The sequence below is a fragment of the Rhagoletis pomonella genome, unplaced genomic scaffold, assembly GCF_013731165.1.
Source record: "Rhagoletis pomonella isolate Grant_MI unplaced genomic scaffold, Rhpom_1.0 Rhpom_scaffold_00011, whole genome shotgun sequence".
Classification (NCBI taxonomy): domain Eukaryota; kingdom Metazoa; phylum Arthropoda; class Insecta; order Diptera; family Tephritidae; genus Rhagoletis; species Rhagoletis pomonella.
In genome coordinates this window covers 1,379,315-1,403,812 of record NW_023458565.1, presented here as the reverse complement: position 1 = coordinate 1,403,812, position 24,498 = coordinate 1,379,315, and the positions used below count along the sequence as shown (strand labels likewise).

The window sequence follows — 24,498 nt, the reverse complement described above, 5'->3', positions numbered from 1 at the left end:
TGTCGATTCAAAAACGCCCTATATCAGCACATTTTCAATACATTTTGAAGTGAGATAGGGCATTTTTGAATCGAATTCTGAAATAGGGCGTTTTCGAACTGGCTGCCGAGGGAGGTCGATCTTCCACTCAGCAATATTAAATACACAAAAGAAATATAGCCAAAACTGGTCAACTTGAGGCGTTTCTATTATCCCGGGATTCTAGGCAAATAATCTCTGGATTTTCGGGACTTAAAAAAGACCGGGATCCCGCGATCTTGGGATTAATATTCCTATTATGCACTGTTTTAAGCATTCACTTTTGTACCCAGCTGTACAATTTACATGCATACCAAAAAACAAAAGAAAAACCATCCGTTTTTTTCGGTATATTGTTGGTGCTTTCTGTTGTTTAGTTTGTGAAAAGCAAATCCATATTTTCTGCAGTAAGTCAAGCTGTTCCTCCGCTAGGGCAGGAACCTTTCCATGGTGCGGGGGCTTAGTCGAATCATAATCAGACCATATCAGCGGATGGTAGTGTAATCGTGTCTTCACCTCTGTGTACGAGTACTGTGCGCGTGCACTCCATTTCCTACGGTACTACGGTACGCGGTGCTGAGTCCTCTTGTCCGTTCCTCTTTAACGGAGCCGGAATCGACTCCTGAGCAGGGTGGGGTAACTGCTGCTGCAAGGCGCAGTTACGGTTCGGAACCGACTCTTGTCTGCACCCGTATCGGGAGGTGCGGGCGGGAACCCAATGTGCACATACCCGGGGTAGGGACGCTAGTGAATACGCCAGCAGTCAGAGCGGGAATAGGGCCACAGACGAAGTCGTCTGCGGATGTGGACAGGGGGGCACCAGACAGTATAAGCGGCACCATCGAAGGACTTTCAACCAAGCTCGTAGGGGATTCAACCGTTAGGCCTAAACGGCGCGCTGGGCTAGCCAGAAGAGCACGTAAGAGCCAGGAGAGCTGTAATGAGGGTGCTTTTGAGGTTGCAAGCGCATCCCGTAACGACCCTTTTAAACGGCAGAGGTCGCAGGAGGGGGAACCCCCTCCCTAACAATCCCATAGTGGGAGAGAAGCCTAAGCTTTTCACCGATATCGCTAAGCAGGCGGGCTCTATCACTCTGGGCGTTTTGGATCGTGGTAAGGAGGATTGCGCCATCGCCAGGGAGTACTGGAGAAAGGCGCCGTCAGCTTTATCCCGGGTGTTTATGAGAGTGGTCAGGGATAACCCTGTACCGCCGCCACGTTGCAAGAGTGCCGGATGGCACCACGGTATCTTTAAGAGTTGGTATGTACCGTCGAGCGGTCGGTCTCTTTGTTTAAGGCGGCAGTAGTCCTGGTCGGGTACGTCTGGAAGGGAGCCAGACTTGAAGACTTGAAGCTGTAGATAAGAAGGTGCTTCACTTGCATCCGCGTTCTCGAGTGTAGCTTCGCTCTGAACATTTCTTGCCGAGGAAGATCGAAGAGATCTTCCGCTACTGAAACCCTGGTCTTCCAGCGCACAACTGGAAGGTCATTCGGTTCGCGAATTCCGAGGGATCCTACCGGCAAGCGCTGATCGTACTTGTATGACTAAACCATTCACATCTCGGTTATATGTGGCTTGATAAATGAAATGTTTAAAGACACTTTTATCAATGTTGATAAATCTGACTTTTGGCAGGTTTTATTACACAAAATCCACCTATGTGCATTCGTCGGTTTGGGCCAAGACCAATAGATTTCGCCAATCTCCCTTCTACTTCGCGAGGTTGCACCAGTGCAAGAAACCTATCTAGTAGGTCTCTTTCTTATGTTAAACCAAAAAGCTAACTAGTCCTAATTCAATTGCACAACAATTCTACAAAGTTCATACCATCTAATTTTCCGACAGGGTATCTTAACATAAGTACGTATGTAACTCTATATGTATGAGCATCCGAACAATCCCTGCATAATTAATTCATTTGCGTGCAACGAACAAACAACTCAGTTCTTTGAGTTCTGTAACAGAATAAAAGAAGTTGGCGTAAAAAGAGGAAGTAAAAGTACAAACATAAATGCTTCACACGTGTGTGGGTAGTCACGCGGAAGCAGACATGCCGTAGACAGTCTTTAAGAGTAGCGCTAAAATGCATTAGTACTATGTATGCGTGAAGGTGCTATGAAATTAAAATTGTCACACATTTAGGACCGTACTATAGAGCTACATACATACATACGACAAAAGACGAGTATCACGACAATAAACGAAATTAAATCGACATTGTAATCGCATTACGTTGGCCTTTACACCCACAAACAAGAATGTGCATGCGTGTATGTAGGTTTCGGCGCAGGCGGTTGACATTTCAAAGGTGCTCGATTGAGCGTGTGTGGCCTTAACAAATTGGAGAAAGACATGATTTCCTGCACTGTGAGATATTTAGTTGAATATAGTGGTTTTTATTTGTTTCTAAATTTATTGGCGCACTGATTTAATTCAAAAAGGAAGAGTTAATAAATCTATTAGGATACTGGATATTAATATAAAAAAGGTAATTAGAAAAATTTTTGTCCCGCGGTACGTGAGGTTTCGAACAACCTTTCTTTAATAATAAGTAAAAAATTATTAAAAATCATTTTCTGTTATTAATGAAGAGCTGTCAGCTTTAGAGTGCTGTTTGAGAGTGTTTTGAGATTCGAGGTTTTGCCAAGTTCCGTCGATATACATACATGACATGCTTGCCGTAAAAGGTGGCTAAATACCACTGGCGCCAGTAGTCCGACTGCAATTGGCGTGCCTCGGGAATTAGCAGGATAATGGAATGAATACCCTAGCAGTTTCGTAAAACAGTCAAACCATATGATGGATTATATCTACTGCAGGTGGTACCAACACGAGCAAAAATCCACCCACACTTGGGGCAGGGTCATAGATTCTAGAAGGCCTTACCATCACACAAGTCTACCGCGTTTATACGAGTATACGCGTATCCTGGAGGAAAGGGAAGTGGTTTGGTCTTTTCACTCTTCTTCAGCGACGAAGTCGGACGGAAGAGTTTGAGGATACCTTGTAGCTACTCCAAATCAACAATATGGCAATGGATATCCTGTACACGAGTCTTGGGAAAATGCCATGGGGCATTAGTGGTGATGCCTTCGTCGCAATAAGTCCAACCACGCCAGCAACATAAAAACTCACTCTAGACATGGAGATAGCAAATAATGTTGGCTTTCCTTAAGCCTACGCGATGTGGAGAAAAATGAGCTGGAGATAGCATCTAGCCACGGGTAGGAGTCAGAGCTTGGAGGTGAATGGGTGTTTTAAATAAACCTCTAAAAAATTAAAGTCCCCTCAGACAAGCACTTCCTCAACTTAGGGGGAGTCGGACATTGAAAACTATTTGCCTTGATTGATTCTAACTCTTTTAACAGGTGGCAACTCTCTTCAGAAATTTTTTTTTCGAAGAAAAAGTTTCTTTAACCACTCTTGCTTGACTCGCATATCAAAGTATGTATTTCATTTAACTTGTTAATTAAATTTATTTATAATTTCCTAAGAGGCGGCAGCCCACTTCGCAAAACTATTTTCGAACCCAAGCTTTCTTAAATCCATTTCAGTCTTTAACCTTTTTAACAGGTCGCAATACCCTTAAGAAATACTTTCGAAACAAATAGTTTTGGACCTCCTTTACTTTGACTCACATATTGTTGTAATATTTTATTAAACTGATTATTGGATTGATTTTTACTTTTCAAAAAAGGTGGCAACTCTCTTCAACAAATAACCTATATGTTAATCTGGGTTATAACCTATCTTAGTGTCTAATTTCATTGAAATATATCCCGACGTTTTAGCGTAAGAAGTATACTCACGCACTCACAAACTTTCACATTTATAGTAGTAGTAGGAAGTAGGATTATTACCTAAACACAAAAATTTTTGCCCTATGGAATCATTGAAGTAATAATCGAGATCTCTACTGGAAAATATTAGCAGAAAAGCAATTCAAACCAAGGCAGCTCGGATCATATGCTGAGCTCGAAGAGAACGTATACATAGTCAACCACGAATACTCCCAAGTGCCAAGCCAGTGTGCTTCTCCATTCACCCCAAAAAAAAAATTCACTAATCATCTTGTTACATATGTTAAATTTAAGAAATTACACGCCTTACGCATAAAGCAAACACTTGATAGATAGCGGTGAGCACGCGCTTCAAAAACTACTTCCAAGTAATCAAGACTGGTTGACCGTCGGCCGTCATGCCTAGTCTACGCTCCGTGGGTGGCCAGAACGTACGGCAAGATTGTAGCAACCCATTCAAGAATGGCTAAACGCTTTTGATTAAGTTACACACTTTAATTTTCAGTTAAAACCAGTTTTTCTGTGCACACATATGTACATATAAACATGTGTCGTTATGTATGCAAGTAAAGTTTTGTGTTGAAGAGTTATTCAAAGGTTTAATAATTTTTTGTTTAATAAGAAGTACGTTCTACAATGTAATTTAATATTAACTAATTGCTGTAGTATTATGAAATTAATTTCGTTTACCAAACTCGGAATCACAGGTTGTTGGGAAACAATCAAAATTTTATATTTAAGCCTATCTTTATACCAATCTCAAGCCACAATTCACATTGAAAGCCATTGCAGATAGACCCCTAATTAATTTATACTTCAGCGGCTGTACCTATTACCAATTCGAACGTACTTACCGCTGCAACAGCCTGGCAACACTAAAGACACCAACCAACAAACTAGTAAATGTTTATCGATAATAACTAAAAACTAAACAGAACTTTTTAGAGTACGCACCTCATCCCCGTAATAGCGTCCAAGACAAATGGTTCTTTCAAACGAGTTTTCAACAATCTGCCCAGTCGCACCATGCGACCCACTTCGAGCAGCAGCTGTTCGCGCACCACCAAATGTTTGCGCAGCTGATCACGCAACAGTGCTGCTGTTCCACTTGCTGCCGAGGTCGTCGGCGTTGTCATCGTTGTCGTCGTCGTCGTCGTCGTTGAAGTTGACTTGTCTGCAAATCCACCAACACTATGGCCACCTTCATCTGCGTCTTCACCATTTCTACTACCAATGATGATTGGCGGGGAGGCTCGCGTATCCGATTCACTGCTGATGCCGCTACTGCTGTTCGGCGTTTGCTTTAGATTGCGCACCGATAAGCGTAACTCCTGCAGCTGTTGGCAATATTCTTCGACGCTGCGATGGAATACGGCTGAAACGCGCAAACGCGTCATATGTTCCTGACTTATGGCCTGCAGTCGATGCCAAGTGTGTTGTAATTGCTGTGACAAGCGTTGTGGTATGGCATCAGCATCGAGACGACAGGAAATTCGTAGCGCCTGTGAGGCTTCCAACAATTGACAGCCATAGTTGTAGATACTCTGCAACGGGAAATTTACGTATGTATGTTTATTGGACTGATAAACGTTGCTGAATATGTACACAAGTAACTATGTATGTAGTATTTAATTGTATTTGTGCACAATAATGGCGCACTTAAGACATTCTTTGGGGAAAATGAGGGTAACTGCATATACATATATGCAAATATGCATGCCTCACGGCAGCTGCAACATACATATATACTCGTACATACATACAGACATACATACATACATACGAGCATTACATACTTATTAAGGAATGACGCGCGAATAAATTCTATTACTTTGCTACAGGTGCAAATTCGAACGGTTTTCAAACCCGGAAGATGGATAAAATAACGTTACGCGATTACGTGTTTATGTAAAATTATACACGTACATATGTATGTATTGAAGAAAATCGCTGAACATTTTTTTAGACTCAGGTATACAATAAGTAATGTAAGGACCAAGTGAAGAAGGATCTGCCCGCAGAGCTTAACGGTCTCGACCCATCACTATAAGTGGTTGCAGTGCTTTGATCGGGTCAATTAAGCTGGCTAACCACCGCATATGGCTTCACAGAGACCTCAAAGGTTACCAGATAAACTACGACCACATTAGACAGCTAATCCTGAGTACCGGAAGCAATGTTGAAGGATATCGAACTCCTCTTGGCAAACTAAATTACCTTGTTGTACGCTATCTTAGCGGCGGCTTCCAAATAAGGCAAAAGGACTACTCCCAGCAGACTGATCCGCAATCTGCTGTGCACGCTGCAACACCCGCAGAATATATGCTATACTGTCTTTCTTACCTTCTGTATATCCCACAGATATTTTAATTGGCCAGTGCTAGTTTAAAGGCGCGCGATGCCAGCAGGCAAAGTCCGGTTATAATAACCCCCAGTAGCCTAGTGGCCACCATCTTGAGGGAGAGTATAAACTTTGTGTGATCGAATGTTACAACGTTCTGCACATAATCCTGCACACCTTGCAACTTTGCGTTTTAATACACACCTTCGTCGCCTTCTTCATCATGAAAGGGTCGAGCTACCGTTTAATGGGATGGAGGGAAATCGGTACTTCCTCCATCAGCACATTTTCCGACAGAGTCCACAACGCCGGTGCGCCCGACAACCAGTACAGATTGACGTCAGTACCACTATGTGGCAAATCCAGAGCTGCCCTGCATTGCTCCACACTTCTAAAGGAGCCTGACTGTTGGTATTGAGATTCGCCTGTTTATTTGATAAGTTTCTGCTCAGTAGCTCCGCCGCTTTCCTTATGGAAAAATACCTCCGCCTGGAAAATGCTGCAGTAGTTCGACAGCTTATAGGATTTGTTAAAACCGACCTCTGCCGCACAGTGTGGTAATTGAACTTACTTCATGAAATTTAAAACCCCTCCCCTTGAAGGTCATTTGAAAGGTTAAAGTAATTTTTTATCCAGCGAAAATAATTTTTCTGAATTCTTCCTCTCAAAAGCCTTAAAACACTATTGAATTTTTCTCACTAGCTGTTCTCGTTCTGTCGCCCCTACGCTTTCTTCCATCTTCGACCCATCTATATAGACATTCCCCGAGGCAGCACTCTTCATCTCCTTACGTCGCACTTCGAACTCTGCAGTAGCTTTGAACTTTGTCCCAAAGTGCAAGTCCAGAATCATGTAGTTAACCCTTCCGAGTAAATTTAACGCTATACTACTATGTACTGGCCCTGCACATTAACTCCCTCGTTGGATACAGCCTGGTGGCAGTAATTAATTCTTGGCCGATAGGTCCGCCGGCAAGAGATGCAACATGGTGCAAAATTCTGCCATTGGTGTAGTGCTAAGTGCCCAAGAGATGCCGATCATTGATTGCCTATATACACTTTCTTTTCTCCTAAGCTAAATTTTCTTCTCCATTGCTGCCCATCAAACCAATACCCCATGCAGCAGTATCACCTTGGCTATCGCCGTCAAGATCCAGTGAGAAGGAGAATTTGATAAGCCCTAGGTTCAGCCCGGCATCTTTTTACACGCATAGAATATCAGTGAGGCCTTCTTCGCCCTCTCCTCTACATAAAGACGCCGCGTTAGCTTACTATAGAGTATTATTCCCAGGTAGTTGGTGTTTTTCTTCAGCTGTAGGGTCACTCCATCCAACTAAGGTTTAGACTAGTTAGTAACCTTGTATCTCCTGGTAAAAAGTACCAGATGCGTAGTTTCACTTAAATGAGCTGAGTGTGAACAGTCACTTTTCGCTTCCCTAAGTTCGGCAGATCTTCCTTCCCTTTTCTTTGATATCCTGTTGACCAACAGCGACCAAAGCAGCCTGTTTGGGGTGGTCACCCCTTACCCCAACGCGCCGAAATACTTCTTCAGCTCAAAATAGTGCTTATCCAGTTCGAAATTACGGAATAAACACTTATCGCCGTCATTCCATCTAAAATGGCTCGATTTGGGATATTTCTGAAGGCTTCCACTACTTATATCTAATGTTGGGAGTCCCAACACAAATTCTCCGTTCTCCAGTGCCGCGTCTATTCGTCTAACAACATTATGTAGGGCGGTATCTACCGATTTTCCCTTCGCGTAAACGTGTTGTACCCTTGAGAGCATGCGTCCCGCTAAGTCTTATAATAATAATAATCCGAACGGTTTTTACCCTCCATTCCCGCCCATCCGCACGAGGGGCGCAGTCCGCATGACGTACGGAACCAATATTTTAAATTTTTGTGCCGAGTCACGATAGGCAGGAGTTTGTTAAGTGTCGAGATCTAAAACTGTTCAGCTACAGAACTAAATTCATCAGCTGATTTTATGTATTTATGTCCATAATTCACTTATTGAGAGAGGAGAGTATCGCTTTCTTAATGCTGAAAAGCGGATCTGATATATCAAACGTGCTGGAGTGAGAGTTAAAATCCTGGCATAAGCAACGGAGTGGGTCGTGCAATTCAAAATTGGTTTTACAAGCTTTCAGAAATATGGGACAAAAGTGTCTTGATACGCGTGAGGGAACATTAAAGTTTACATCAGCCAGAAGAGACGGACTTGAAATTGAGCCTGTCAGTAATTTAACCGTAAAAATTATACCAAGCATTTCCCTGCGACTGGCAGGTGTAGGAAGGTTAATAAGTTTTAAGCGACTCGTATAAGGTGGAAGACTATATTGAGAATCCCATCGGAAATTTCTTAAAGCAAAAAGTAGGAATTGTTTTTGAATTGATTCTATCTTGTCTGAGTAAATTTAATGTATACGTCTTTTAACTACTCTAGGGTCTATTGAAGAAACGATCTTAGGCTAATAAGAATATAGCCCTTGTGAAATGCGTGGCCACTTCTTCCCACTTTTAGCAGAAAGACCGCCCTCACAGTCCTCCAGAACGTTGGAACGTCAGCCCGTAGTCATCTGACCCGTCTTCTGCAACATCGCAGAAAAGATGTCAGCCAGAGGTTGTAGTGTCAAATTAGAAGAAGAAGAAATTACCAATGAAGCATTAGTATTTCTAATTATATCATAACAAGAGCTCGAGTAGCAGCAATGTAACGTTATTATGCCAACTTTTCATTTTCTATCTCCGTTCCATCACAACTTCCTCATTTTCGCCAAAGCAAATCGGCGACAAGAAAAATACAAAAACAACAGCACAATGTGCAGATTATTTTGTTGCGCTAAATTACACCATTCGCCGCATTAATTTAATGGGAGCAGAACCAGAAATGCCGTGAACAGGTTCCACATAATAAGAGGGCAAACCGAATACAAAAGCATGCAACAAAACCTAAAAATCAAAAAAAAAAAGAATATAAACCGGTGATGAACGGAAATTGGACCGCTTTAATTCACCGACCATAACAATAACACGCCAGCAAGAAAGCAACAACAATTCGAACAAAAAAAAAACTATCAACAACAATGCCAACAACTCAGGATGCAAAACGTGATTATAAACTGCGATAAATCGCGTGCATTCCACTGACCATTAGCAGCAACTAACTGCAACCAAACAACCACTGACTATGGACAAACTTAAAAAAAAAAACAAAAAAAATACAAAACAAAACAAAAAACTAAACAAAACGAAAACAAAGAACCACAGTGTAAAACAACTACTCCCAGATCCAACGGCAACCTGCCACACAGCTTGCCCACGGGCAGCTGCGAGTGCGCACAAGTGCAATCCCCACACGCTTGCCAAACAAACTTACACACAAATACAACACAACACAACACCACACCACACCGCAAGTATTCCCTCAATGACCAACTGGATGAATGAGTTTTTGTTATTTTTTTTTTTTCCTTTCTATACTTTCGAGCACTTACCTTTCCAGTTTCTTGAAATGTCTGCAATTCATCCTTCTGCACCTGTATCTCGTGTATATTGCAGCCGACGTGCGAATGGCACTTGATCATGACATTATACAAATCTTCCATCCACTTAATGGCCATGCGGCCATCCTGTTCGTACGTGTAAATGTGTGTCACTTGTTCCAAGGTGAGTTTCTGCAGTTCGACACTGTCGCTGAAGATGTTGCGCCGCGCCAATGTTGTTTCCAAAATATCGCGTACATTGCAAATGTCGTCGCTGTAGTCGATGTGTAGGTCACGGCCAAGCGCATCTTTCACCGGCATCGCCAGCATATCGCTGAGTTTTTCGCCCTCTTTAACGAGTTCGCGTTCCAGGTTGGCTGTTTGGTGTGCAGCGTGCAGATTTCGCGAATGCATTGTATCGAACACAATTGGGCGATTAATTGGCGTCCGCAAAAAAGTGTGACAAAAAGGAAAGGGAAGAAGGAATGCAAAATGTAAATATTTTTAGTGAAATTTTCATGCAAAGGCATGCGCTTAAAATAGCCTTACATACGAGTACGTATGAGCATACAAAGCCATAAATATGTATGTATGTATGTATAAATAACAAGATTGGTGGATGCATATTTAAAAACAGAAAAAACTTAATGCGTGTAGTCCCTACTACCGGAAGTAGTGAAACTTAATGTGAAACTTATAGAAAACTCCATAATGGAAGACGTTAGCAATAAACACTCTACTATTGATTTTTCAAATAGCTGGCAACCCTCCTACATGTAATTACAAGTTATGGCCGAATCCAATACCATTTCGATTGATACCCATATTGTAAGTTATCATTAATCTAATTACATAATTGTAACTAAATTAAATTTAAAACAGGTGGCAACCCTTTGAAATGTTTATTATTTTTTTATCATAATATCTTTTTACAATAAACGAGCACTCCTTGTATATGGGGCGTTCCATACCAAAATGGACGGGGTTCACTCTTCATGTCAAATCAAAATATATTATTAAAAAAAAATCACAAATACACACATCAAAATTCTCTATGAAAATCAATATTTTGTTATTTTTTTTCTTCACATAGAACTTTTTTTATAAAAATAATACTTTTTGAAAAAATGCCATCCCAAAAAAAATAATCACAATGGTAGCTCTGAGTATTGCACATTAATTAAGTATAGTATTATGAGATCCATTCTACAATAATTTAAGTTATGCATTTTTTTACACCGAAGTTGAGTAAAATGAGTACATTATAAATTTACAATTTTTTTTTATTTTATTTAGAATTTTTTTTGAGTATACTGTTTTGTAGCCCATTAAATTTTAGTATAAAAAGTGCAAGTTTCAAGCCACTGCAAAATTTCATTGATTTCGTATTTTAAAAATCCCGAATTAAAAAAGAAATAATAGGGTTGCCATCTATTTTGAATCGCATATTTGTTTATTTATTTTTTATAAAAAAAAGGTACAATATTACTATTCATGATTACTAAGAGAAGGTTCTTAAACAATGCTTTTCCTATATACTAAGTGTTATCCCTTAGGAAAGATATAGGTGAGAACTTTGGTCCGAAAATATTTTCGATCAGGGTTGCCAGGCTTCTATGTAATAAAAATGTTTATTTTGTTAATTTCAATTAGCATTTTTTTTTTTGTATGTATACGGTATATATACCCTCAATATATGTACTACTCATTCCAGCGTATTTCTAAATAGGGTTACCACCCAAATTTTAAAGTAAAAAATTTACTTCATTTATATATAGATATCTAACTTAAATTTTTTTTCCAAAATACTTTTTTTAGCTATCCAAGTGATCAGTATTTGATACCCAAACCTTGAAAACTTTAAAAAGTATATGCACTCCGAGCAAACTCGGTCAACCTGATAATAACTTACTATTTCAAAAAAAAAAAAACATATAAGTCAAAATTTCAAACTTTCGACGACTTTTAAAAAATATTGATTAAAATTTTAAACATTTTAATCAGATTTTCTATAATTGCCTTGAGTATGCCGTTTTGTAGCCCATTAAATTTTATTACAGTCGGTAACACTGAAAAAGGACACAATGTGAACTAGTTGGGCTGAAACGCAAAATGGTAGCATTTTGGTTTACAACTGGTAGTTTTCCCAGCAAGGTACGAATAACCTCTGCAGCAATTAAGACACACCCTAGGATAGCCCTCAGATAGTCTCTATTGTTACCAGCGCTAGTCTCTCATAATTCCCGTGCCAATGGTTTCAACTGCCATCTTTAACATTGGCGTGCCATTGGAAAAGGACCGGTCCAATCAACACTGCCCGTAAGATAGTCCTGGACTAGTCCAATTTTGGAGATTTTTTTCGTTGGAGTAAGATTGCGTTCTGCACTTCGCAGATGCTTTTTCATAATTCGGAAACACAAAAAAAAAATAAACTTTATCATTTTATAACCATGTTGCTTCTGACGGCATTTGAACCCGGACCCTCCTGAAAGCTAACAAATAGTGGCAAGCATCTCTGCGCACTGAGCTACAGCCCCGCATGTAAATGCGTGTTTAAATATTCACTTTGCATTAAGGCCAGACCAAGGGATTGGGACATTTATAGGGTGGTGTTCTTTAATTAATTTATTTTTTTGAGATGCAAGCGAATGTCCAATTCAGACCAGTCAAATTTTAACCACTGAAGTACTTACTAGTCCTTAACGGAAAATTGGCCGCCTTATTGCTACAGGGTAAGTGCAGTCAGCAAACATACAGTACAGATGTATAAAATCGATAAGGAAAACCTAGTAGTCGTATGTAAAAAATTACACTTGAATTGGAGTGATTCTCCCGAAGGCACACAAAGCGTTCTCATCTTCGATCGACATCGTCAACATTTCTGTGAGCGTGATTTTTGTTCGTCAGGGCACGATTGCAATTCTGGCCAAAATGTACAATTTTTGTGTAAATTTTTTTCCAATTAGTATACTAGTGCATAACACTCAAATTTGGTAAATTTTTGAAATCTGGAAAAATTTGGGGATGGGGTCGGGCCCAGATTTTTCTGAAAATTAAGTTGGAAAATAAAAGTTGTTATATTTTTTCAAATTTGATAAATTTTTAACCGACTTTGCAAAAAGAAGAAGGTTATCAGTTCGTCGGAACATATATATGTTTTTTATGTATGTTACCGCATAACTTTGGACCACGTTAACCGATTGCTATATTTCTTTTTTTAAAGGAAAGGTGTTACCTCACAGGTGGTCCCAATTCCCAATTAGATTCAATACAAGCGATAGGTTAAATAAATTACTTCAATGTGAATATAAATCAAAATCGCTTTGAAGAAACTTTATTTCCAAACTGCATGTAGGAGGGTTGCCACCTGATTTTATAATTAAATACAATTTGAAATAAGAGCATTAGGTAATTTAAATATGTATCAAAATACAAGTGTCAGACGAAAAAGTTATAACGAGGTTTTGGTTTAAAAATAATTTGAACAGGATTGCCAACTGTTTGAAAATTCGAATTAAATCAAATTATATGAAATATTGAAATATTGGCGTCAAACAAAGCAGTATTAAGAAATATTTACACCTTTTCCAACTCTATTTCAGAAAAACACAAATGTATTTCAGAAAACCTCAAATGTATTTCAGAAAAGGGCAAATGTATTTCAGAAAAAAATCAAATGATTTTCAGAAAAGCACAAATGTATTTCAGAAAAGCATAACTGTATTCTAAAAATATTCCTTCCATCTTAACCTCGAGAAGGTTGGACAGTCTCAAAGAAAGTGTGGCTATGATTCCGCGATAATACCAATCGCACAATGGCCTGTCAGAACCTCCAACGTATTTTTCGTGACCTTTAAGGATAAAGATGGATCTCTCGTGACTTGCGTTGCAAAAAGTATTTTAAAGTGCCCTATGAAAATATTTTCTGCAGCAGAGAAACGTCTTTTTACCATTTTATGTCACAAATGAGCATCGGTGTCTTTTATCTTCGGTACAAAGTTTAAAATTTGGACTTACATGGTTTTTGTTCAAGTCTTCTTCAGCTTAATTGGCGCTATAAATAGGTTATGGTTGGTATTTTTTAATGGGAACACTTAAAAGTACGCACACATTTTTTTGTATCGTGGCCTTGTCGGCATTGTCAGTTAATTAAAGCTGTATCCGCTTTCAATAAAGTTAAACCCCCCCCCCCCCCCCCAAAGAGCCTCCTACCATTCGCATTCACCTGTATTATTCGTTAAATAATAACATACATACATACTCATATGTACTCATTTGTGATTCGTACCTGTATGTGAACATTTGTCTCTAACCGCCATTCACCACTCAATCTCAATCCCCCTTCTCAACAACTTACCTAAACTCATTTGGCTCTCCTTCAATTGCTGCAAATTCTCCGCTGCCACCTCGAAATTCTCCTCTGCTATCTTATTTCCCATGACTAGTGTTTCGAAAACCGCAGTCGTCCGATCGAAATACTCGCTGACGAGTCGAAAAAACCGCAACGATGTGATGAGCACATTCCGACGCCGCTCAAGCCGTGTAGCAAACGAGCGGCAAACAAATTGCATGAAATCACGCTGCGACAACAAATCCTTATAGGCGTATGTATCCTTGAACCCGGCGAATGCATCGATTTTATACAGCAATTCCGCATAGAAGCCATACGTTTCGCGGCACTCCAGCTCGAGTGCATCGTGTGCGGTACGCAGCGTCTCGCAGCTGTGCACATCACCGCCAATGCTATACTGGCGACTGAGCAGCTGTTCGGCTGTCTGTAGAATCCAATTTGTAACGAAGGCGACACCCTCTTCCAGATGTGTCAGTTCGCGTGCTTCACGTATGCTCTGCAAAAGTTCCAGCCACGCGGTGCGTATTTCGGTTTGCTTACGTTCGATTTGATTAAGCAGAAGTTCGATGCGTGCGCGTGCACTTTGTAGATCCGGCGGCAGGGACAAACGTGCAGCGGGCGAATTGGTTGAGGTGCAGGTGGCATTCGAAGGTGACTGAAAGCTGTGGCCATTTGGATCGTGGCAGGAAAGCGCAGATACGGCATTTATACTTATGACAGTGGACGTGTTTGGCATTTGATTTTGTACGGGTAAATAATCGCTCGATGAATGGGTATGAGCTGAGACTAGTTTGGGGGGTGAATACGCCTCGGCCAATCGATTTAATACGCGATTGCCTGGAAATGTAAAAGGAGAAAAACAAAATGTTGAATTTAAATGAGCCAAATGAACTTTACTGAATTTTGTAGAAGCACACATTTTCCGTGTGTAGTATTTATGTAGACTATAGAGCACAATTACTTTTCTACGTGATAGCGTAAACGCTTCAACTCGCACTTTCATATTCTCTAGTACTTTCGTTTTGTATCTTCAACTGCAGGTGAAAGGTGAACTACGGTAGCTGCATAGTCTAGAAATCAAGTGTGTTGAAATTGCATTAAACTTTCCTTTGCGTAGCCAATATTGCATTGAAAAAGTTAAGTGGAAATTGGTGTTTCGCTTAGAGTAGAGGAAAGTAAGTATTGAATAACATTGCTTACAAATAGTGAAGCTAAAAAGCTATGTATGTATGTATACAGGCATATCTACATGTATTACTTAAGTAGATGGGTAAGTGGTAGGGTCTTCGAGTTATGCGAAAAGTGGCAATTCGAAAAAAAAAACAGTTCCCTACAACATGTAGTCGATTCACTGCTGCTACGACAAAAAAAGGGAAACATTTTCGTTAGGTTTTCCTTTTATTTTTTAAGTAATTTTTTTCAGTGAAAAATATTTCGGTATCTCACGATTTGTACAGTTATAAATATTTGTACATTTTGACAGATACAAAGTGGATTTTTTTTTATTTTCGATACAAATTTCTAGATAACATCACTCTGTGACTATCAAAATGTACAAATCCGTACAAATATACAAATAGTGTGATCCCTGCTTAGTAAAATTGTAGCAGGCTGATATCTTTACATTATAGATATTAAAGAAAAATTTTTATGGGAGGTCTTTACTAGAGCAACTGCAGCCAAATCAAAATTTTTTTAAAATTTTTGTCTGTGTATCTGTATGTTTGTACGCGCATCATTCAGAAACTAAAGCATGAAATTGAATGCAGTTTTGACTGGTGCATTGCTAGCGGTCTAACTTAGAATTTAGAAAAAATAATAATTAGAGAGTTGGCACCAGTTTGAAAATTGCAATTTAAGTACATTGATTAGATGAAATAGATATCGCAGTATGGCCGTCAAAAGAAAGAGGTTTAACAAGGCTTATAGCCGAAAATATTTTTGTGGAAGGTTACCACATGTTTGAAATTTTTAATTTAATTTAATAAAATATTGCAAATTGGGGTATCAAACTAAAGAGGTTTAGGCAACTTTACTCCCGAAAAAATTTTAGAGAGGGTCGCCACCTGTTTGAAAGGCTTTATTCAATTAGACTGATAAAATAAATGAAATATTACAATGCGGCTATTAAACCAAAGAGCTTTAAGAAAGTTAACTGCCGGTAATTTCGGCGTTTCCAAAAACCTAAAACTTTATTTAAAAACACATACTAACAACATGCGTCAACCTGGCAAAGTTGGTCTTGAGTTTCTTTCCAATCCTCCATTGCCATTTCAAACACAATTGTCACAACCATTATGTTTTATTCACTTTTTTTCTAATTTCATACTTATTTTCAATAATGTAACTGCCAACTAGTTTACCACTCAAAGTCATATTCATTGGTGAAATGTAAATGTCGCAATCAAAATCATTAGCGTATGACGAATATGATACTACGTAGTTACATATTTACTACAGACATAAGCCATTTGCATACACAATACGCATGTATATTTATACATACACTCATACATATGAATGTAGTTACAATACAACAAAGTACTACATATATGGCTTAAGGGCATACCAAATGCCTTTGGCCTCTTTCTTTTGCGCGTATTTTTCAACGAGTGCCTAAATTGCTGAAGGCCTAACTCATAAACTTATAGATCTACTTATAGCAGCATTATGCAAAACTGATCATAAAAAGAAATAAATATGTCTAAAAATATTATGCTGAAGATTAAGTAGCCGCCACTTTGTCTAATTTCCGTTTTGTGCATTTTTGCTACTCAAATTCGCTAATTTACATTTTTTGCATATTTCACTCAAAAAGCCGAAAACCTTTTCAAAAGCTATTTAGCTGTAAAAAGCGATTAAATTATTCATAATTTTTCATTAATTAACTAAGATTCACTTCAAAGCCATGGTCCGCATGCATTGTCTAGCAATCTATCGCACAGAAAAACAAAAGACTCAAGCGACAAACTTGTTTTCCACAGACCTTCGCAGCAGCCACCGTTAATGTGCCACAACCCGTTTATCAAAGCTTTTACGTTTTGAATTTTTAATTGCTACAAAAGTATATATCACACAAATTTTTTTAAAAGCATTTAATTTATGTTAACTTAAATCAGTCGGATGTGCGTCTCACGTCTTAATTAAAGTAGCAGCATCTGAGGCTATAAAAAGTTCATAAAACGCATATTTTTTTTTCTTAATAGGCATTACTTAATGCACTCTTTATCAGCTTACCCAATTCTATGACCACTTCGATTTGTTGTTGTACGCTTGTATGCAGCTGTGCGCATTTCTTTAGCTCAACATCCGCTTCCGCTGGCCGCAATGATTTATTATTCAGCAGCACTACATGCAAGTTTTCCATGCTGTTGAGTGTGGAATCAAAAGTCTTTTGGAATTCATCAATGGCCTATGGGAGGCAAAATAGAGCGAATAAAGCGAATTTACATAGATAAACGAATGTGTTTGCATTGTTGTTAGAAATATTTTAATTCATATTATTTTAATATACAACTTAACACAAACCAAATTTAATAAACTTATATATATGTAAGTATTTACATAATTATAATTTATTGCTCCCATAAAAACCGTTTCCCAAATACCTTTCTCTGCTGCAGCCATAAATCATAGTTAAATGACAAAGTGCCACCTAACTCCTCCGGCAATTGCGACAGGTCGAAATATTTTATTAAGCGCGCCTTCGACAATACAATAGGCTGAAATTGTGGGAATAAAAAGAAAATAAAGTGCCATAAAATTAAATTTAATGCATATATTTATTTGCATTTTTAATTATGCTTATTAATTTGTAGAACGAGGCTACTTTCTCTATTTTTTTTTTGAATCACTTTTTAATAACTCTCAAATTATGCAAATCATTTCTTACCTCTCCCTTTGCCTGCGATTTGCTTGTACACGTCTCCACATGCTTCTCCCAGAAACCCTCCGCTCTGACTAGAAATAAATTGACTGTAATATCATCGAAGAGCGCATAAATGATACGCGCATGCGTACGAGTGATGCGCGTTGTACTTTTCTGTGCATCCACAATGACAGTAACGCCTCGTTGCAAGATAGCAGCGCTGGAAAACAAAAACAAAAACAAAAAACAAGAACAAATATATTCGTAGGTCATCAATTTTAATCTCAAAAAAATTAGTTAGCTTGAAAGCTTTCCTCACTATATTTTCTCAGCAATTACTTTCTATATACCGCTACTGGCATTTTAATAAGAGTATTTAAGCTGTTAATTTGCTTAACGAAAGGCTACAGAGAAGAGCGCATAATCGATTGAAAAAGCATGAAATACAGCATTTATGATAATTATATGCATTATAAAAAAAAAAAAATTGCGCATTTTTTCGGAAAAATATTAAAATTTACGTGAGCTATACCTCTTAATTATATTTATGCCGTTGATAAAATTCGTAAATATTTTTTTAATGTAGGCCTTTTATGCTTAAACACTTCTATTATCTAAGGTGATCTTTTTAGAAAAAATTTTGAAAATATTTTTGAAAACTAATCTTATTAATAGGTGCAGCTTACATAAATCTAAAAACTTTTCCGAAATATTTTGGAGAAAGTCTTAAACTACATATAAAAAGTTGTATATTTCCGATGGAAACACCGTACTTTTATTTTTGTATGGAGAGTGATGCACCCTAATCTATTTACATACTTGTCTGGAAAATATTCTTTCGAGGCTCATTTAAACTAACTCATTTGCGCGTAATTTTTTCAAATTTTTCCATATTTACACTTTAGTATTAATATGTGCCATTTATATAGATTTCGATTTTGAAAGCCACTTAAGTTTAGGGATCCAATGGTTTGTTTGCAAAAGCCCGGCGCAGTACCAAGTGCTTAGGTTCGCACAATGACACAGAAAGCGATCAACTGATTCGCCCTCATCCTCATTGCGGCAGCTTCTGCAGAGAGCACTTGTGGAGTTTCACTATCATTGGAGCATTATTGCAACAAAACAATGACCCTTGATGACGCCGGTAAGTACTCTTACTGCAAATTTATTAAGTTTTAGGAGCTCTTCTGTATTTTTCCTACTAACCCATGGTCATTATAATCTTGAGATCTCACAGTGTTCCCGCTTGTTCCACGGGTCTTTAGTAACGGCTATGTTGAGAGTTATCCGCTTCGTCAATTGTCATCTCAGTGAAATACCTGGCCAACTTCTTCCCTTCAACATAGCTAATTATGTCCGTGGATCCAACAGAGAGTGGCGTTGATATGGCTCTGTGATGCTAAAGTGGCACGACATTTCCATACAATCCCCGATTTACACATTTTATGTAGATACCTGGTGCTTTCTAAGCTGTTTGACTAACAACAAAGATAGTAGCTTTCCCGTCTGGAAATACGCTATTCAGCAAAAGGCCAGCCGCCTTCTCTGCAGCGTTGATCTCTGCGTGGAAGACACTAAAGGCGATCGGCAGACGAATTGAGGGGTTGATCTGCACATGTTCCGAGTAGAGACCGCATCCGGTGCCTTTCTCCATCTTTAAACAATCAGTATAAATGAATATACCACCCTCTTCTGCGTGAAACTCTACATCACATTCTTCTCTAATCACAAACCTAATGGGCATCTTAGTATTGAAGTCTCAAATCGGCCTCATGTAGGGCTTATATATTAGCTTTGTTGCAGGAAAGATACACTAAGAGTTCTTTTTCCCTTATTTTAGTTTTCATCTTTGCCTATTTCATCAATATTAAAGCATATATTCAGGAGGAATTTCTGTCTCCCTACATATGTACTGGATTTATCATTTACATTAATGAAAATTTTTATATTGATTTTTGCGCTTTACATTAAACTAATTTCAAATTCGATTAAGATTCTACACTTCCTCATCAAAATACCTTTCGAATGATAAATATATAATCGTTTATACCTAAGAAGCATATTTTAGGCGTAAAAGGGATGTAAAGAAAGCATCTGTCTATTTATATAGAAGATCTGCTAAGCTCGGCCCAATTATTCGTTTTAACCTATTTTATCGTATTATCGAAAATAATTAAAACCCAGTAACGGCGATTTTTCAAAAAGACCAAAAAACAGTTTCGCCCGCACTTAGCCTTCTTCATTTGTGTTCTTTATTTATTTTTTTTTCAAAAACGCAATTTAATTTTAATTTAATTTTAACAAATTAATTTTATAAACCTAGCAAGGTAGTATGCTTAGTAAGGGAAAATTTCTGCTGCCAAAATATTTTAAAATATCACTAAAAACTCGATTAACCATTCACTTTTTAAGTATTCTCTGAATGCATACAGCCTCTTGTGTCAATTGGCATGTCCAAGTACATACATACATACATATGTATGAAAACGAACACATTTTTAAAAGCGAATATATATTTACGCACACGTGTAGGATAAGCACATACTTATGTAAAATAATTATGTGGGAATTTCTTCTTCAAAAAAAAAAAAACAAAACAAAAAAAAAAACGCCATTCAAAAAAGAGGGCAAAAAACACTCACCTCAAAGCACGTTTTAAGTAGGCAATCGATAGTTCCAAACATCTGCGATTCCACAGTTGTAAATCATTGATGATATTAACAACAACGATGATTTTGCCCGTGCGATCATAGCCGCCAGGTAAGTAGGCCGTACGCGTTTGCAGTGCGTTCAACACGTCCTCCTCCATATTGGCGGCGGCAGTGGCAGTGGAGCTTTACTCTCTTCTTTTTGTTGATTATTTTTACAGCTTTATTTTTATATACATACATATATATGTACGCCGTTTACTTGTTGTTATTTATCTTTTATTGTTGCTATGTGCTTTATTGATATGCGTATTGAATAACTTATGGCTTTGACTTTTGTTCTGGTCAACATCATGCAACATTTTACACTGGTTCCCAGGCTAACCAGTCGATGAACATAACAGAGTACATATGTACATACACACACTCATATGGCGCGCAAGTTAAAGACACACAACAACACTGTTGCAATGCCATTAAATGTTGCGCACGTCAATGTTGTTGACGTTGATTTTCCGGTCAACGGCAATGTTGCGCGAAACGCTGGCTAACTGAAGCAGAAGGTAATGTACATATATGTGTGCGTCCATATGTATGTACATATTTATGTGTAGGTGCTGAAGACGGTAGCGCGGTAGTGCATTCAGCTGCCACAAATTACCAGCATTCCATTGCTGAATATGCTGCAACATACATTGGTTGAGTTTGTATATATATATTTTTTTTTTTACTTTGTGGGTTGATAGTTGCCTTTTTTGTTTTTATTGTTGCCACTTCTTACTAAATTTGGTAGTTGCAACAAATTCCAGTAGGCAACTTCATTTTTTTTCCGCGAGTTCTGCAAGTGTCTGTATAATTTATGCGTGCATTTTTATTCCTGAATCCAGATTCCAGATTCAGCAAGACTGTTGTTACATCGTTATTTTTATTTTTATTTTTTTTTTGTCTGCGAGATATGCTCAGAGCTGTTGCTTTTGTTGTTGTGTTTATTAATTTTCTTCACCAACACTGCATGTATTGCTGCTGCCTTGTTTGAGCTAGAAAATTCAAGTAATACAAGTTAAGTGGTGAAAAAAATGGAATTCAATAAAAAAAAGAAAAAATAATAATATTGCATACGAGTATAGAAAATGGAGAAGAAAAATTAAAAAAAAAAACAAACACGGCCGATAAAGCGACAAAATGAATTATAAATATTTATGTATGTACATTAGGCCGTACCACCAAAAAAAAAAATAGTTCAATTTGTTTCAAGCTATTTTGAACACTCACTATGAGAGTTTTTCAGTAGTGGAATTTTTTTCAGCCCCTTGTAAAAACACTTTCTTATTTAATGTCCGATTTCTATAAGGAATGCCGAATTTCCGCAAGTTATTAAAATTACAAAAAATTGGAGGCATTTAAAAAATGCCATGTGTTAGGCGAGAGTCCAGAGTAGGACTCACTTAGACTCAGGGTCCTTTTCGATATCGCAAGAGGTCTTTTAATTATCCCCGTTCCCCTGTAAACCACTTGGTGCTTAACAAAAATGTGCATAGGCTTCTAACGTTCATAGCTTAAATGGCTCTCTGCTCTGTGTTTTGACAGAGCCGGTCATTGGCAGAAAAGATGTGGGATGGTTTCCTCTTCATCTTCATCCATACAGCTTCTGCAGCAGTCGTTCCAGGGTGCGCCCAGTAAACTTCTATGAATTTTTCATTTCAATGGCCAGGTACCCAGACAACGTGTGTGCTGAATGTATCAGCCATCTCGTTGAGAGATCAGCGGCATTGAGCAACTACTTTTGAAGTCAGCGACATATTTCCCAGAGATTTAATTGCCGCCTGGTTTTAAGTGAAGATGTAGACATCATGACTAATGAGGAATCGTATCACAATGTACCAGTGATGCGACCTTTGAGATAGCCAACAGTTCCGCCAGAAAAACATTGCAGTAGTCAGGAAGGCTGAAGCTGAACGATAAGCCTAACTGTTTCGAATGCACCCCCCACCACCAACTGTTTTTTCGAGCCTTGATCCGTCCGTGTAGACATAGATTTATCCTCTTTTACTGACTGCTCCATTGACCATTCCTCCCTTGAGGGAAGAAGGGTCGTGAACCCGGCCTTGGAAGTGTGGGTGGGTGGGATTTAGGCCACTGAGTAAGGTCCTTCAAGATTTTACAGTGACCAATATGTGGATGTGTCCATTTCATGGACGTGTTGAGCCTAATTGCGGTGTACTACATGCCATCTTTCTCGCATATAGTTCAGTCAGGAGAAATTCTAGTAGCGTGTTGAGCGCTTTGGTGGCTGTTGTCTTCATGGCTCTTGTTATCAGTAGAGAAGCCAGTTGTTAAACTTTGTCCTTTTTCTTAGCGCTAACCTTTTTATTGAGAGAATCCCACCAAACTACTAAACCGTAGAAAAGAATCGGTCTTACCATCGCTGTGTTACAATTTTGGGCTCCAGACGCCAGTTTTTGGTAATAGCCCTGGTGCAAGTGTATACGGCAGTTGTGGCTTTCGAACCCTTTCATCGATGTCAGGTCCCCAATTTAATTTCCTATCTAGAATTAAACCTTGATATTTAACCTGAGAAAGCTGACAACGGCAATGCTTCATAGTTGAGTTGAGAGCACACCTCCCTGGGGGTTCCCCTTACTGCGCACATTTTGACGGAGGAGTCTTCTAGTTCTGAATTTATAACCCAATCTCGGAGGAGGTTGTTGACAAACGCTACCAGCGTGTTATAAAGTCCAAGTTAGTGGAGCGGTAAAATGACTGCAACCGGACTGATATTATCGAAAGCATCTTCAATATCCAAGAAGACAGACAGAGCATATTCTTTGTGATACAAAGATATTTCGATGTCAAAGATAAGGCTATGTAGAGCTGTATCCACGCTTTTACCTTTGTTGTATGCATGCCGGGAAGTAGAGAACTTCGGACCAACTAATTCCCTATTCTGGTTTCAGTATGCGCTCTATTGACTTCAGTAAGAAGGACGAGAGGCTTATTGGTCTGAACTCTTAGGGTTTGCTGTGCGAATATTTACCCGCTGTGGGTATGAATACAACTTTTACCTGCGTCCATCTTTGTGGTATATAGACGAGGCTGATGGCCGCTCGATAAATTGCTTTTTGTTTGGGAATAACGATATACATTGTTTTCTGAAAATCGATGGGTAGAATACCATCGACACCAGGTGACTTGTAGGGAGAGAAGCTGCAAATAGCTTCCTTAATGCACCAACAAAAATAGTGATAAGAGGGATTTCCCCATCTGGGACAGTGATATGTGAATTATTCGAGCCTCTGGTGTCGGAATTATTTTTTTTTAACAACTCTAATGTATAGGCCCATTTTCTGGTATGTGTGTATGTGTGCACACGCATACATTTGTAGGCACGCAAGTCATCTTACTCACAGTTATGCCCGCCGCCCATGGCATCCGTCAGCTGCCTTCGCACCATCCCAGTTGCAACGCTTCAGCTGCAGCTGCGGCATTGTCAGTGATGCTGTTGACATAAAACTCGTCTGACAAGTTTACTTCCATAGTGGCTTCAATGAAGAAATGTGTGCCCGGTGCGCGTCTGATTTTCATTTACTAATACTTTTTCCACTTGTTTATGGCTTTTGTTGTTGTTTATTGCCGTAGCTTTCTATTTAATGGCACAACTGTATTCATACATACATATTTAATTATTGTTTTTGTTTTTGGGAGCGAATGCAAATTGCATTTGACACATATACTTAGTTAGTTTTTCCTCTTTTTTTCTATCGCGTCAACAGTTGGTAACGAACCAAGTTGCCAGGTTGTGGAAAATTCGTGTTTGAAAAATTTCTGTTAGGAATTATTAATATTCCTTTATAATTAAGCAAATTCACGATTTGTAACATTTTAGATGTAAAGTTGCTATGTAGCGATCTAGTACGTGTTTCGTTCTTGGAAAAGCTTAGGCGAATTGCTGACATTTTAAAAGGCACTGCGTCATTAAACGTAGTAG

At 38.6% G+C, this 24,498-nt stretch overlaps 1 protein-coding gene across 1 annotated transcript in view; it reads right to left on the bottom strand.

Annotated features, from left to right (window-relative positions):
• The window catches only part of LOC118747278, a 38,713-nt gene extending 14,468 nt beyond the window's left edge, over positions 1 to 24,245 (bottom strand). Inside the window, exons 1-9 of the mRNA XM_036481278.1 lie at positions 23,919 to 24,245; positions 20,508 to 21,550; positions 18,018 to 18,085; positions 17,890 to 17,957; positions 17,606 to 17,719; positions 17,235 to 17,409; positions 14,004 to 14,834; positions 9,659 to 10,023; positions 4,773 to 5,362 (exon numbers count right to left, since the gene is read on the bottom strand). Of these exons, the coding sequence (XP_036337171.1) occupies positions 4,773 to 5,362; positions 9,659 to 10,023; positions 14,004 to 14,834; positions 17,235 to 17,409; positions 17,606 to 17,719; positions 17,890 to 17,957; positions 18,018 to 18,085; positions 20,508 to 20,674 (2,378 nt within the window). The 5' untranslated portion in view covers positions 20,675 to 21,550; positions 23,919 to 24,245. The remainder of the gene's footprint in view (positions 1 to 4,772; positions 5,363 to 9,658; positions 10,024 to 14,003; positions 14,835 to 17,234; positions 17,410 to 17,605; positions 17,720 to 17,889; positions 17,958 to 18,017; positions 18,086 to 20,507; positions 21,551 to 23,918) is intronic.
• Positions 24,246 to 24,498: the final 253 nt, after the last annotated feature.